This window comes from Parasteatoda tepidariorum, chromosome 3, assembly GCF_982258835.1.
Source record: "Parasteatoda tepidariorum strain Cologne lab strain chromosome 3, Ptep-v5.0, whole genome shotgun sequence".
Lineage (NCBI taxonomy): Eukaryota > Metazoa > Arthropoda > Arachnida > Araneae > Theridiidae > Parasteatoda > Parasteatoda tepidariorum.
In genome coordinates, this window is record NC_141757.1 from 73,585,544 (window position 1) to 73,598,840 (window position 13,297).

General features: G+C 27.8%; 1 protein-coding gene across 3 annotated transcripts in view; it reads left to right on the forward strand.

Moving 5' to 3' along the window:
• LOC107448419 (uncharacterized) overlaps positions 1-12,436 on the forward strand; it is a 153,220-nt gene extending 140,784 nt beyond the window's left edge. For all 3 annotated transcript variants that reach the window (XM_071181383.2, XM_071181386.2, XM_087159585.1), the window contains one exon: positions 1,407-12,436. In XM_071181383.2, the coding sequence (XP_071037484.1) occupies positions 1,485-2,408 (924 nt within the window). In that variant the 5' untranslated portion in view covers positions 1,407-1,484 and the 3' untranslated portion in view covers positions 2,409-12,436. The remainder of the gene's footprint in view (positions 1-1,406) is intronic.
• The last annotated feature ends 861 nt before the right edge of the window (positions 12,437-13,297 follow it).

Sequence of the window (13,297 nt, forward strand, 5' to 3'; positions counted from 1 at the left end):
CTTGGCACCCACCCTAAGTACCGTAGCTGTAATATATCTTAAATTTTTTTTAATAATACTAATCAAGAATTCAACTCACTATAAAGTCTCTGCAGTAACAAAATACATGAGTTTTAGAATATTTTTTTAAAAAATTGAGCCAAAATACGGAAATAACTCGTTATTCTACTTATTCAATACAATGATAGATTTTGAAATATTGCCAGAAAAAAGTCAAAAGTTGGCGCTTTTGAAGCTCGTTTTTGGAAGAAAGTCATAGTTTTCTTCATTTTCACAATATATTATATTTATCTATGTACAAAAGTATTTATCTATGTAAAAAGTATTTATTATTAAAAAGTAATTATTAAAAAAGTATGTATTTATTAAAAAGTAAAAGTATTTATCTATGTACAATATATTATATTTATCTGGTTGTTTAATTAGTTCAGTTATTTGTACATTTTCATGATTACCTCATTTAACAAAAAATAATTTATGAATACCACACTTTTAAAATATTTTTCCTCGAAACTATTGGTTTTATACAGTTCTTCATTTAAACCATTAAACAAAATTTATTTTCAATTAAGTTAGCAAAGTTATTATTATTTTTTTTGGTCAAAAATGATAGAAAATACAAAATTTATTTCATTATCCAAAATAAGTCTTATAAACAATTTACGAGTGTTTGCACAATCTGTCGTTTAATAACTTTTATAAATTCTCAGTAATTTTTTCCACTGAATAAAAATAAATAAATAAGTAAATAAAATGGAACTATTTGAATTTCTGGATGAGCACTTTAACTCCATACCGTATTGGCGAATTTTTAACTTTAGATTGAATTAAAAACACATAAGTGAAACATACCACAAAGTGAAAAATTGAATCAATGTGTTTTTGTGGTCAAACATTATTTTACAAATTTTAGAAATATTTTTAAAAACTTGAAGAAATATTCGTAAAATAATACAAATAAAATTATAATATTATTATAAGTTTGTTAAAATATATATATATAACAAAAATAAAATTATTTTACGTATAATTACAAAAAAATTATCTTACAAATAAAACTGTTTTAGTTCGAAATAAAATGGATAGATATATTTTTTGATTTCAAGAATTACTTTACAAATTTTAGAAATATTTAAAAATATTTTACAAGTAATATAATTATAATTATTATAATTAATATCATTATTAGTCTTATTAATAATTAATAACAATTATAATTATTATAATTATAATATTTAACATTTAACACATAAATTATTAAAATATACAAGTCATATAAATAATTACACATAAAATGATTTTACAATTATTTATTAGTCTGTGAGTATATAATAATAGATTTTTTTTAAACAAAACAAACTTGCAATTATAACATTCTAATTTTTTTCATTTTTTTACCAATGCAGACTCAGTTCCCCCCTACGGACAGCCTGGAAACTTCTTGAAAAAACAATTAGATCATTGCTTTCCATGAAGCTGAAACGATGGATAGAAGTGAAGAAAACGTTGAGCAAGACTATTTTCAGACAAATGAAACTGGCTACCGAAGCCGATCACCAACCAGAATTCCCTACTTCATTCCTAGACGACCTAAAGTGGTCAAGATGCGAGACCTCAGTCCAGATACAAGAAACCAGCTGACACAGGAATACTTCGAAGCTTATGATCCATGGACTGGTATACGTATAGCTGCCACGCTCGGTATTTTAATTAGTCTTTTTACTTTGTTCCTAATTTACAAAAGTAAATTCAATAGGAGCAAGGCGACGCTCCTACCAGCCAAGAAAACGTCTTTATATCTCTATGACGACGATTTTGTAGACTGTGACCTTGGAAGTCTAGGATCAAGTTGCCGTTCCAGCATGTTGGGAATGGAATTTCCATATAAGCACAGTGTCATAGACCGTGCTGGTTTTAACTTCGAAGATGCATTCCAGCTTGAAGAAGTACTTGTTAAGTCTTCTGCTGGCGAATGCGTGGCGCTAAAGGTCCATCCACCTGGTAGAAAGAGCTCCAAATGTGGGCCAAAATTTGGCACTCTTCGTATTACTGAAGATACTCCTAGAAGCCTTCCTTGCTCGCCTTACAAACCACAGCAGAAGGTTTCTGAAGACACAGATGTGAAAGCGCTGCAGTCGCCAACTGGCACTATATCTTCCGACCCAACGTCTTTAACTGGTAGTATAACTTCTTTCGGTTTCTCTGACTCAAGTGAAGTAGCCAAGAAATCCAGTAAAAAGAGTACCAATTCCAAAAATATTAAAAAATCTTCAAAGAGATCTTCCTATCCAGTGGTGGAATTGGGAAAATCGTGTCCAAAATCGATGGTTGTGACTACTAAAAAGCCACAAGACTATCGAAGTAGGAGTACTATTGTATCAATTGCTCGACGACAGAGGAATTCTTGAAAACAACTTTATGTATACAACTAATTGTTGAGTTAAGATCACCAAAATGCTTCAATGGATTACATTTTCCATTTATTTAATGATGATTTTCTTGAAAATGAATCGATTATCGAATAAATGAAGGGCGACTTTCTAAAAACAACAGGTATCAGTAACAGAAAAAGCCTTCGTAAAAGTAATCCTAAACCTCATTGTCATTTTAGGAATAACCAATCGAAAGAAACGAATATGACTACAAGCAGTTTTAGAGTTTTTATAAAAAAAGAACTATTTTGTTTTATACCTTTTTAATTTGGTATCTTTATATTTATTTTCCAGTTTAAATTCAATTTTATTTTTTGTAAACTTTTTGCAAGACTCATTTCTACCCAATACACGATCTTGATGTTAGTATTTGTACATATTTTGTGGGAACCTGGCCCTAACTGCTAATCAGGGATACTCTTTTGTAGATGTAGGATAACTGCATCTCAAAAATTATGTAATATGAATTACATAATGAAAGTGAACTATCAATATTGATATTGACTATCATTATCCATTAAATAATGTGATAAATTTATGATTTTACATATACCACTATCGTTTTAATTTACTGATTCTATCTTTAAATGTAGTTGCAATAATATGTGTCCCATAAAATCAACGTTGTTCGTTTTAAAACAAAAAAAATATTTTTAATAATTTTTTTCAAATTGAATATTATATGTAGAGAGTGTACCAAGCTTAACGCTAAATTTAAACTTTTCACCAATCGTACTATTAAATGTTGCCAACGAAAAAAATGTCATACTTCAGGGTTATTAAAAATGAAACTAAAATGAAATAACGGCCTTTTATTACTGAACAATATTTTTATAGTTTTTGTGTTGTTTTACTGACATGTAGTTTAAGGTTGTGATAACTAGAATTGGCCACCCAGATCATGTGATTTAACGCAAATAGATTTCCTTTTGGATGTCTAAGATTCAGAGAAACATGCCCACATTAATGTTGGATGAAGTTGAATGCTTTATCAACGAAATCCATTATCATATATGGAACACGATTATTGAAAATTTCGCCAAAAGCGTACTTACGTTACAAAATATTACCCCTTTTCCATGACATTCTGTCTCATTCATAATCGTATGCTGGAAAGCAATCGAAATCAACAAAAAATCAAAAAAAAATTAAGTAAGAACTTTTTTCTACTCCGGAATTAGGGCATATTTAGATCGATTGGAATGTGACTCGTATAGATAATCTAGTTGTGAGAGTAGAAAAAGACATTTTTTAACACTATGCGTAGTTGCTTTTATTTTAACTTGCTCAAATCAATTTAATTATAAATTTAAATATTGTATTTGAAAAGCTTTAAGACAATGAAGAAAATATAGATATTTTAAATTTATCTTAGATTGTGCAGGAAGTAATTTTTTATCACCGAAACTTTCATAGATGAAACATTATTCTATTCTCATTATACCATACTATTAATATTTAAATAATAATATGTATGTGGAAGTTCCTTATTAAGTGCTAAAGAGTGCATTGATTTAGAAAAAAGTATTTAAAGACATTTCTCAATTTAATAACATTTTTGTACAAATATTAATATATATTCGAGTTCATAATATTCTTTTCCAGTTTTAAAATTTTTTAAGAAGTCGAAAAATTCAATGAAAATGAACTTAGATATCTCAAACTTTTTATTGAGTTATAATTAATTCAGAATTTTAAAAAAAACATTCTATAACAACAAAATTACAGTAAATTAAGTATGAATTAATTTTACAGCTTGCTATTTTTTGCTCATTTTATTTATTTTATGCCAGATATAAGACATCCGATTGTTATTTGATAGCAAAATATATTTCATCAATAAAATTTTTGAAGGCTTCTTCTTAGCTCCTCTATTTAATATATAAATAGAAATTTAGTAAAATATTTGGTGGCCTGAAAAATATTGAACCTTTGAGAGCACAGGTTTTGTTGACACTTAAAAATGAAAGTAGGAAACCAAGTATATCTGTTTAATAATCGACTGTCGTTATTCTAGCAACACCATAATCCCCTCTCTATAGAAATTTTATGGCTTATAGTCAAATAATTATAGAGGAAAGTTACGATTACATTGTTTATCTATATTTTTTACATGTATCACATTGCTTTACGGTAAGAAAATTACTTTCTTGCTAAATATATTTCATTATGAAGGAATGAATTCTTTTTGCGCAATACATTTGTTATGAAGGCAAAACATTTCTTTATTACTATTCTATGTAATAATTATTAAAACTATTAAGATCTATTTTATGCAAAATTTTAATCCTTGCACTTAAATCAAAAATTACTTCGCACTTAAAAATGAAATTATGAAACCATATAATCGCTTGTCGATTTTTCAGCAACACCATAATCTCACTTCTATGTAACTGCTTCGACTTTTAGTAAAACTATTATAAAAGGAAAGTTATTATTACAATGCTTATCAAAATTTTCTTGTATGCATCATATTGCTTTACTGTTAAAAATGTATCTTCATGCTAAATAGATTTAATTATAATAGAATAATTTTCTTTTGTGCAATACATTTGTTATGGATGCAAAATATTTCCTTAAACTATTACTATTGCATAAAACCACTACTAAAACAAAAACTTCGAAATAAACAGGACTTCTAATAGGTTTAAATAAACAGGACTTTTAGTAGGTAAATGAAATTAAATGAAAAATAGTTTTATTTTTAAACTTTAATCTCTTAATCAATTTTAAACATGTCTGTTTGTTAAAAAAACAAATTTCTTGAAGCAAACAATTAATTTTTTTTTAAGTGTAATGTATGTTTGTTAAATTATCTTTTTGATAAAAGTAAAAAATTATGCGTTTCTGACATTTAACTTAATTAAGAGCGAAAAATTAATTTAAACTTCTCCTAAAAGTTTTACCTTTTATATTTGTTTATTCAAGTAATACCAGCAGGTCATGCGTTAATTACAAATGCAATACAAAAATGGCATTTGCAAAATCCACTTCCTCGGGCGAAAGTTTAAGTAAATATTTTAATGAACAAGTAAGAGAAAAAATATGATAAATCTAAATGAAACCTAATCTGATGTCACACAAAAATTGTCACACTTTTAGAATAATTCTTAAATGACGTCTCAACATTTTGCTCCAAAAATGCCTTAAGCTATTAAAACTTTCTCGAATATGATAAATTATACTAAATTAATAATCAAAATAACACTTGATTCATCATATGGAATAATGCATGAAGAGAAACGATTAAAAAAAAACAACTATATTAGAATTCTAAAACTTAAAAATTTATTCCTGGAAACTTCTGATACAGATGTCAAGCGAGAAATCAGTCGCGAATATTACTGATCATTTAAATTTGTTAAACTTTTTTGTATTTTAAATTAAAATTTTTTGATCTCTAATTAAAAATACAAAAGAAAATTAGTATTTGGCACCGAAATCAATTCTACTGAAGGTTTTAATTTAATTAAATGATTAAATTAATTAGCTGAGATGCGCTTCAGAATAAGTATTTATTTTGAACTTGAATTTAGAAGAAATCTCTTGCTTACAAAAAACCCGTTATCGCCGTAACTCTCGAAAATAGTTTCATTTGTTCATTCAAAAAATACATCTGTTAGAATAATTTAACTACCCGAATTAAATTTTATAAAAAAAACGTAAATCTGAAAAAATATTTAAAAATACCATAGTTGATTGTTAGACGTATTATAACAAAATTGATAATAAGCATTAAAATAAGCAAAAAATATGCATAAGCTCATAATTTTATATAATTTTATTTTGCGAAAAAAAAAGCTTTTTGACAACAATTTTTATCAAAAAATTTTAAGTTTCAATGAAAATCATCATTCCAAAACTAAAAAACGTAAAATAAAAAATGCTTACGAAACAAAGAAAAACGATTCTAAAAATACCTTACCTTAAAATAAAAAACGCTCATGTTTTTTTTTTATATTCATAATCGGACGTAAAAAACCATTCTTTAGAAAATTATCATCAAATAAGAAAAAAAAAATTATTTTCAAGTAAAATTTTTTATTATAAAAATTATAACACTTACCTGCTTTATAAATCCGGAGAAATCCAAAATCATATGTTCTTCATTTGAAAACTTTATTCTCAAATAATATATAAATAGATCATCCCTTCATTACTTTGAGATGACATACCACACAATAAAGTTTTATAATTTCAGGATCTCGACATGAATTTCAATATATAACTTAAAAACAGAATAGCTTATTTCTAGTTGAAATTTATCATTCAAAATTAAAAAATACTTACCAAGAAAACGGTAAAAATTTATTAATAATCAGCATAAATGATATTATTTCAAGTAATTCGGATGATTCTTTATTGCTGTTTACCGAATTATATAGATTCAAAAATACACACTATTCTATAACTATTACAGTCCTGCACGTTCTGTGATCATATTTATTCATTGGATTAAACTAAGCAATGTTGACTTCACTTTAATTTGTAATGAATTGAAGAAAAAAAATGTATTTTACCATATTACACACATCTGTAACAGTATGCGATCACAAAATCAGAAGTTATCTGTTGCAAGCTTGTTAATAATAGAAAGGTAAAAATTATTGAGAAATTGTTCTTCAAATGTTTGGCATGTTCTGTTTCAAAAAGATTTACCTATGTCCTGGTTAGTTTTTTCAAGTTCTTCTGCCTTTTCCATAGGGAAATTTTGTTTCTTATTTGCTCCTAAGAAAATGGCGTCCAAATCTGCCAATGATTATGATAGAACTAAATGAGAACTTAATAAATAAATGCCTGATATTTTCAGGCTCCGCTAGAGGGTGTACTCAGGCGTTGCGATTGCGAATTGTTAGATCATAGAAAAAGATTTTTTCAATACGTGGATGAATGGCAACTCTGTCCCAAACTGTTTCAGCGCCACGCTACGTCAAAAAGCTTAACTTCTAGTTAGATTGATGAATTTATCGTTTTATTTTATTATTTTTGATTAAATGTATGAAGTTCTTTGCAATCGTTTTGTCATTAGTTTTATCTTAATTTTATGAAGTGTTTACATGTTAATTCGTTCGGGATGCCATGTGTTAATGGAGACGAAATTACATTTTGCGAAGTAAATTACGAGTTATTTTAAATACTCTAATCTCTCACCATCTTTTTACGTTCTTAAATTTATTTTAATACTTAATAGATTGCATATTTATATGACAGACAATCATCATTTCTCCTTTTAAACTGAAGAATGAATTCCAAAAAGCGTTATTAATGTAGTTTTCCTCATGTATAGAAGTAAAATCCGTTTATAGAAGAATTTATTCTATGACAGAGAAATAAACAAAAGTAAATAAAAAAATTTATACATATAATGGAGCTAAAATCTCAAACAAAAGTTTTGAACCTGATTCAAAAATTTTATGTTTCTACATAAATGCACATTGTGAAATAATTTCTAAACACTAAGAAAAATTTATGCATTCAAATCTTTATTCAGTAATTTTTATTGGAATGAAGAAAAAAAACTTTACTTTAAAGCTAATCACATTCATGGAAGCATTTTATTCTTTCATGTGACAAAGGTAATCATCGTTCCTGATAAAATCATTCAGAAAAAAAAAACGGAACTATGAAAGAGACATTTAAGTACAATAGTAGACTGTAAACTATATAAATCTTCTGTATCAAGTAACCATTTCCTTCAAGTGCTGCAAGAGGGTACATTTTTCGATGCTTATTTTAAATGAATTTTTAATTCGATAAAGAAGTTACGACCAAAAATACTGCGTAAAAAATATTTCTCATGAAATACCGAAAATTTCTTACCAAAATGTTTTACTGAACACAAAATCGTTGTTACAGAAAAAAAGGGTTTAAAAAAAAACAGGAATATTTTCCCTTCTTAAACCGATTTAAATTTTCCAGGTCTTTACGCACGGTAACGAGTTAAGAAAGTTTTAACGATTTCGGAGGCACACCATTGCCTTCATGTCACAGAATTTGCCCACCATTATGGCTTCGCACCAGGCCCTAACACCTAACCCTTGAATTATATAGGGTTATTAAGATTCTTTTAAATCATTTTTTACGCCTTTAATTTCATAAACATTTCGCCTACAAAGATGAAGATCAACATTTTGTTTGTTCAACACACGTGTGTCCTACATAAAAGTTTCTAATTTAATACGAAATTATCAAAATGATTTTTACATAAACATGTACATTATAATCTTTACTTGTACAATTAAGTAAATAATTTATGAGATAAACATAATTTAAAAATCTGTCGTACTTTAGATAAAGCTTTTTAGCAACTATGTATTTGTTGAAAAATATAAAAGAAATGAAGAAAGTTTTAAAAATAATTTTAAACTCCCAATAAAATAAACCTAAGACCTAACAACTGATATTATTGGAAATTTGAGCTGTATTATAATAGTTTTCAAGAAAATTCAGGTGGCCTTAAGTCATTGCGGAACGGTAAGTATAAACCATAATTTCAGGAACAAACTGACACAGTGTTCGCTTAATTCACAAAGCAAAAGACGCCATAATTAACTTGTTAAAAAGAAATTCATTATTTTATAACGAGAAAATTGAAGGGAAAAAAAAGATATCAATAATCTGCAACTTAGAAATTTATTTTAGGAAAATGTCACCCCCGATAATCTGTCAGGCGCGAAATAAAAGATGTATTTTGGTGAAGGAACTCCCTGGAGTGCTAATTAAAAGCGATACGTGCCTTTGTTAACTTTTTGGGCTTTTCAAATTAAAATTTATTGACTTCTCCGTAGTAAGCAAAATACAAAAGGAAAAAGTATAGAAAAGTGTCTCCGCATACAAATGTAATTTAATTAAAAGACGGGTCGGCTAAAATATATTTTCTATTCTTTCTTTATTCTAAATTCTATCTTTGTGAAGGAAAAAAAATCGTTTGCTTTATCTGTTATTTGAAGAGCAGACGAAAAAGCATAAAAGAACTCTTAAGATTGTGGCAAACTAGTTTTTCATTTCGCAAATGGCATGTCTCTGACTCTTGAAAAGAAATTCATTTTTCCTGTCGGAATATTAGCTTGATCGACTGAATAAACCGTTTGTTTTTGTATCATACTAAAGAGAAATTTTTTTCATTATTTTTTATAAACAAGCGAATTTATATTGCGTGTTAAAAATTTGTTTATCGTTGTACTTTAAATCAACCATTTTCTTGCTAGTCAAATATTTTAATAATAATAATAATAATAATAATGTTGCAAAATAAACATAAAGCAATAATTTAAGAGTAGTTCAATTCAAAATGTGAGGAGCAAGTTTTTACCGTCGCAAATGGGATAAAATTTTTAAAAAAAATTAATTCTTATAAGAGACTTAACTGATCGAATGTATCGTCTGTATTAGGATATAGGAAAATACATAGTCGTTTGGGTCATTTTTTTATAACACACTCTCTTTACCATTCGTATAGTATATTTTAAGAACTCAAAATTTTTTATTATCATACTGATTAGAGGTAATTATTTTGATTGCATGCATACCTATAAATACATAACATTTGATTGCACTAAAACGTGAATATGTATATTTTAGGATTTATTCATGATAAAATTTATATTACTTTACAAAACATTGTGTTTCGTAATTTATATTTATCAGTAATACGCTAATAAAATATGTTCTGAAGACAATCATAATCTTCTAATATTAATTAAATAAGTAATATTTTTGTCACACTATCAATGTCATTAGAAATTCATTTTACCTCTTCGTATGAGCTTGATCGGCTGAATACGCCATTTACTTTTATGACCTGAATGAATAAGCATAATGTTTTTTTTTTCTAAGTAGAGCTAAATACAGTATTAATTTTTGGTGAAAATACGAAAAACTTCTTAAATGTATGTATTTTTGAAGAAAGCAAAACTTTATTTAAAAAGTAATTTCAAAAATTATAATATCATATTAATACTTCTAGTCAGCCATTTTTTTTATTTATTTAATGATGAAAAAATTATGAAATGTTAAGTATTTAGAGTCAATAAACCTGAATTAAATGTCTTGATATAAAAAAGAATTAGAATATATTTAGAAGTTGTATTGGTTATATTCAACAAATTTTATATTTTATTGCATTTTCTGTATATTTAAATGAATTCATGCACGGTAAAAAAGGGTTTCTCAAAATTGACTAAAAATGTGTAAAATAACTTTGAAATAAATAATAGTCGAATTTAAAAACTCAATGTATTCAAAGTTGAAACAGTATATACTCATTTTTAGACAAATGCATGGTCTCATAAGTTATATGGGGGGAGAAAGTTGCTAGACAAATGTTTGTTTTCTGGCAGTAGAGACTTTCCGTTGCAGGATGTTCTAATTACCATAGTTGTACTCCCTAGTCCAGGGCGACTTAAGCTTTATTCACCTTCTTCCTGGCGGCGGTTTGCTCTATTATCGGTAGATGGCAGCACACCAAGGAGCATTTATAACTTCCTTTGGATAATAGGAATGTATTGATTTATACTAATCTTAGCTATGAAGTTTATTTATACATTTTTGTTTTATTTTATACACAAAGTTTAAAAAAATATTTCTAATAAATGGTTTAAGCTATTGATAATAATAAGAAAAGATTTAATAAAAATGCGAATGAAAATTACAGTGATGTTAACATAATCACCTTGACCGTTGCGTAAAAATATAAAAGTATTTCGAAATGAATTTCAGTATAAGTTTTATACTTATGTGAGATTTAGTGAGTTCATCTGAAATATTAATTTATATGTGCTATTGTTATAAATACGTCATAACAAAAAACTCAGATCCTTTTGATTATCAATACAATCAATTTGAAAAATGAAACTTGAACCCAAAGGTGAATTAATGTAATTACGCGACAAAATTAATCTTTTAAAATTTATTACTGCAGTTATTCATGTAAAATTTTATTCATATAATTGTATAAGAGTTTGAATACGGTGACCCAGGCCCACGGGGACCTCATCGGTTAGATGCCTCATCTTATGAAGCAGCCACACCCAGCACAAGCATCAAGCAAAGCGGATCCTCAGGTACTACATGGCCCCCAGTCATGCTGGACAAGAGCACCGCATTCTTCTGCCTGTCGACGTGTTTGCGGTGTCTCACAATTGTGTAACTTAACTAAAACATATTTTAAATTAATATATTAGCAGCTTATGTAATGCTGATCACTACCAAACGATAATACTTTTTGTTACGTAACAAACCTTATCCATGAAACTTTAAGAATAAAATACGGTGATATCCAAAAATATTTCTTACTGTACTGGAATATATGTCGAGCTGTGTCATTGCGAAAGCTAGTATATAAAGCATCCTATCTCTGCCACGATCCACTACGAGCCCGGAAATCCTTGGGTTGAATACTGCTGACAGCCAACAAACAACGATCTCGCTCATTTCTACCCCCAATTCACTTTTGAAATTAAGCAATTTGCTCAAAAATGACTATACGCTGTTTAAATATTGAATGCACGGTGTTTTCAAATTAGCCCATTATTTGTTTCGGAGCTATTTTGATTCATTTTTGGTTAATTTTAAGAAGCACTTTTTTACAGTGTGATTTAATAAATGGAATAAAATTTACAAAAAATAAATGATAGTGGTATATGTAGTAAACGGCGTAGCTGTCCGCTGTTTGAGAAATTAAGTTTTCAAAGAAAAAAGAGTGTATCAACTGCATCACAATCACATAGCGTACGTGTGACTGTAAATAATGCACAGACTACTATAGATCTTTTCCCTTCCCAGACTGTAAGAGCTTAATATGGGAAAAAGAAACTTGAATTGTGAATAATTGTTATTTTTGTTGCAGTGAGACAAATGCTAACTTCATTGCGATGTACCGTCGTATAATCAAAGATGGTGAAATAAGTTATATAATAAATATATATATACATATAATCTATATTTTGGAGAATGATGTACACACACTGTGCTTGAGTATCGAGCAATAAATTATTCTGCACCATTTTTGTATGTGTTTAAATATGTGTCTGTCTCTTTCAGGTAAAAATGCATGTGTTTGTTAAGAATACATGTACTGTGTTTCCATCGGAATTCCTGAAAATAGCAGATGGTTTAAAAAATCAAAAAAATGAAAGGAGACAGAAATATACGGTTTGTTGCATTCTGCTTCAGAAATTGGAAGTTATTCTTACCAAGTTTCAAAATTAGTTACAACGTTCGATAGATGGCGTTGCAGAATAATTTTTTGTCATTTAAAATGCCTAATTCCTTAACGATAATGTTAAGATTGTAATCAAGGTTGCATTTAATCCAATAACTTGTTTAATGTTTTGGGGACAAGTACCAGTTCCTATTTAAAGGCCCCTTTTTACTAGATACGCCAAAACTTACCGACTATTTGAAAGATTCATTAAAGAAAGATGGAAGGAGGTAGAAATGTACGGTTTGCTTCATTAGGCTTAAGAAGCAAAGTTTATTTTAATTAAATTTCAAAATTAGGTACGAAATGCTTTAAAAGATGGCATCACTGATTAGAAGAACTATAAAGCAATGTCTTCAGATCCATGTCAGAACATTTCTCTAAAAGATTTGTGTTTGTTAATTTTGTTCTCAGACACGTCGTAGCTGGGAATACTGGATATTTTAAGAGGACAATTTATTGTTTTGTTCCTTTGTTTTGATGCGCCACATTTTAATGATTTTTGTAACTAATTTAGAAATTTGTTTAAATAAATTATCAATTAAAACACATCGGACAATACATTTCTATCTACTTCCATTTTTGTAAAGCAAATTTTTCAAATTTTCGACCAATTTTGAGACCTCAGTAAGGAATAATTTGCTTGTAATCAGAGTTGCTTACA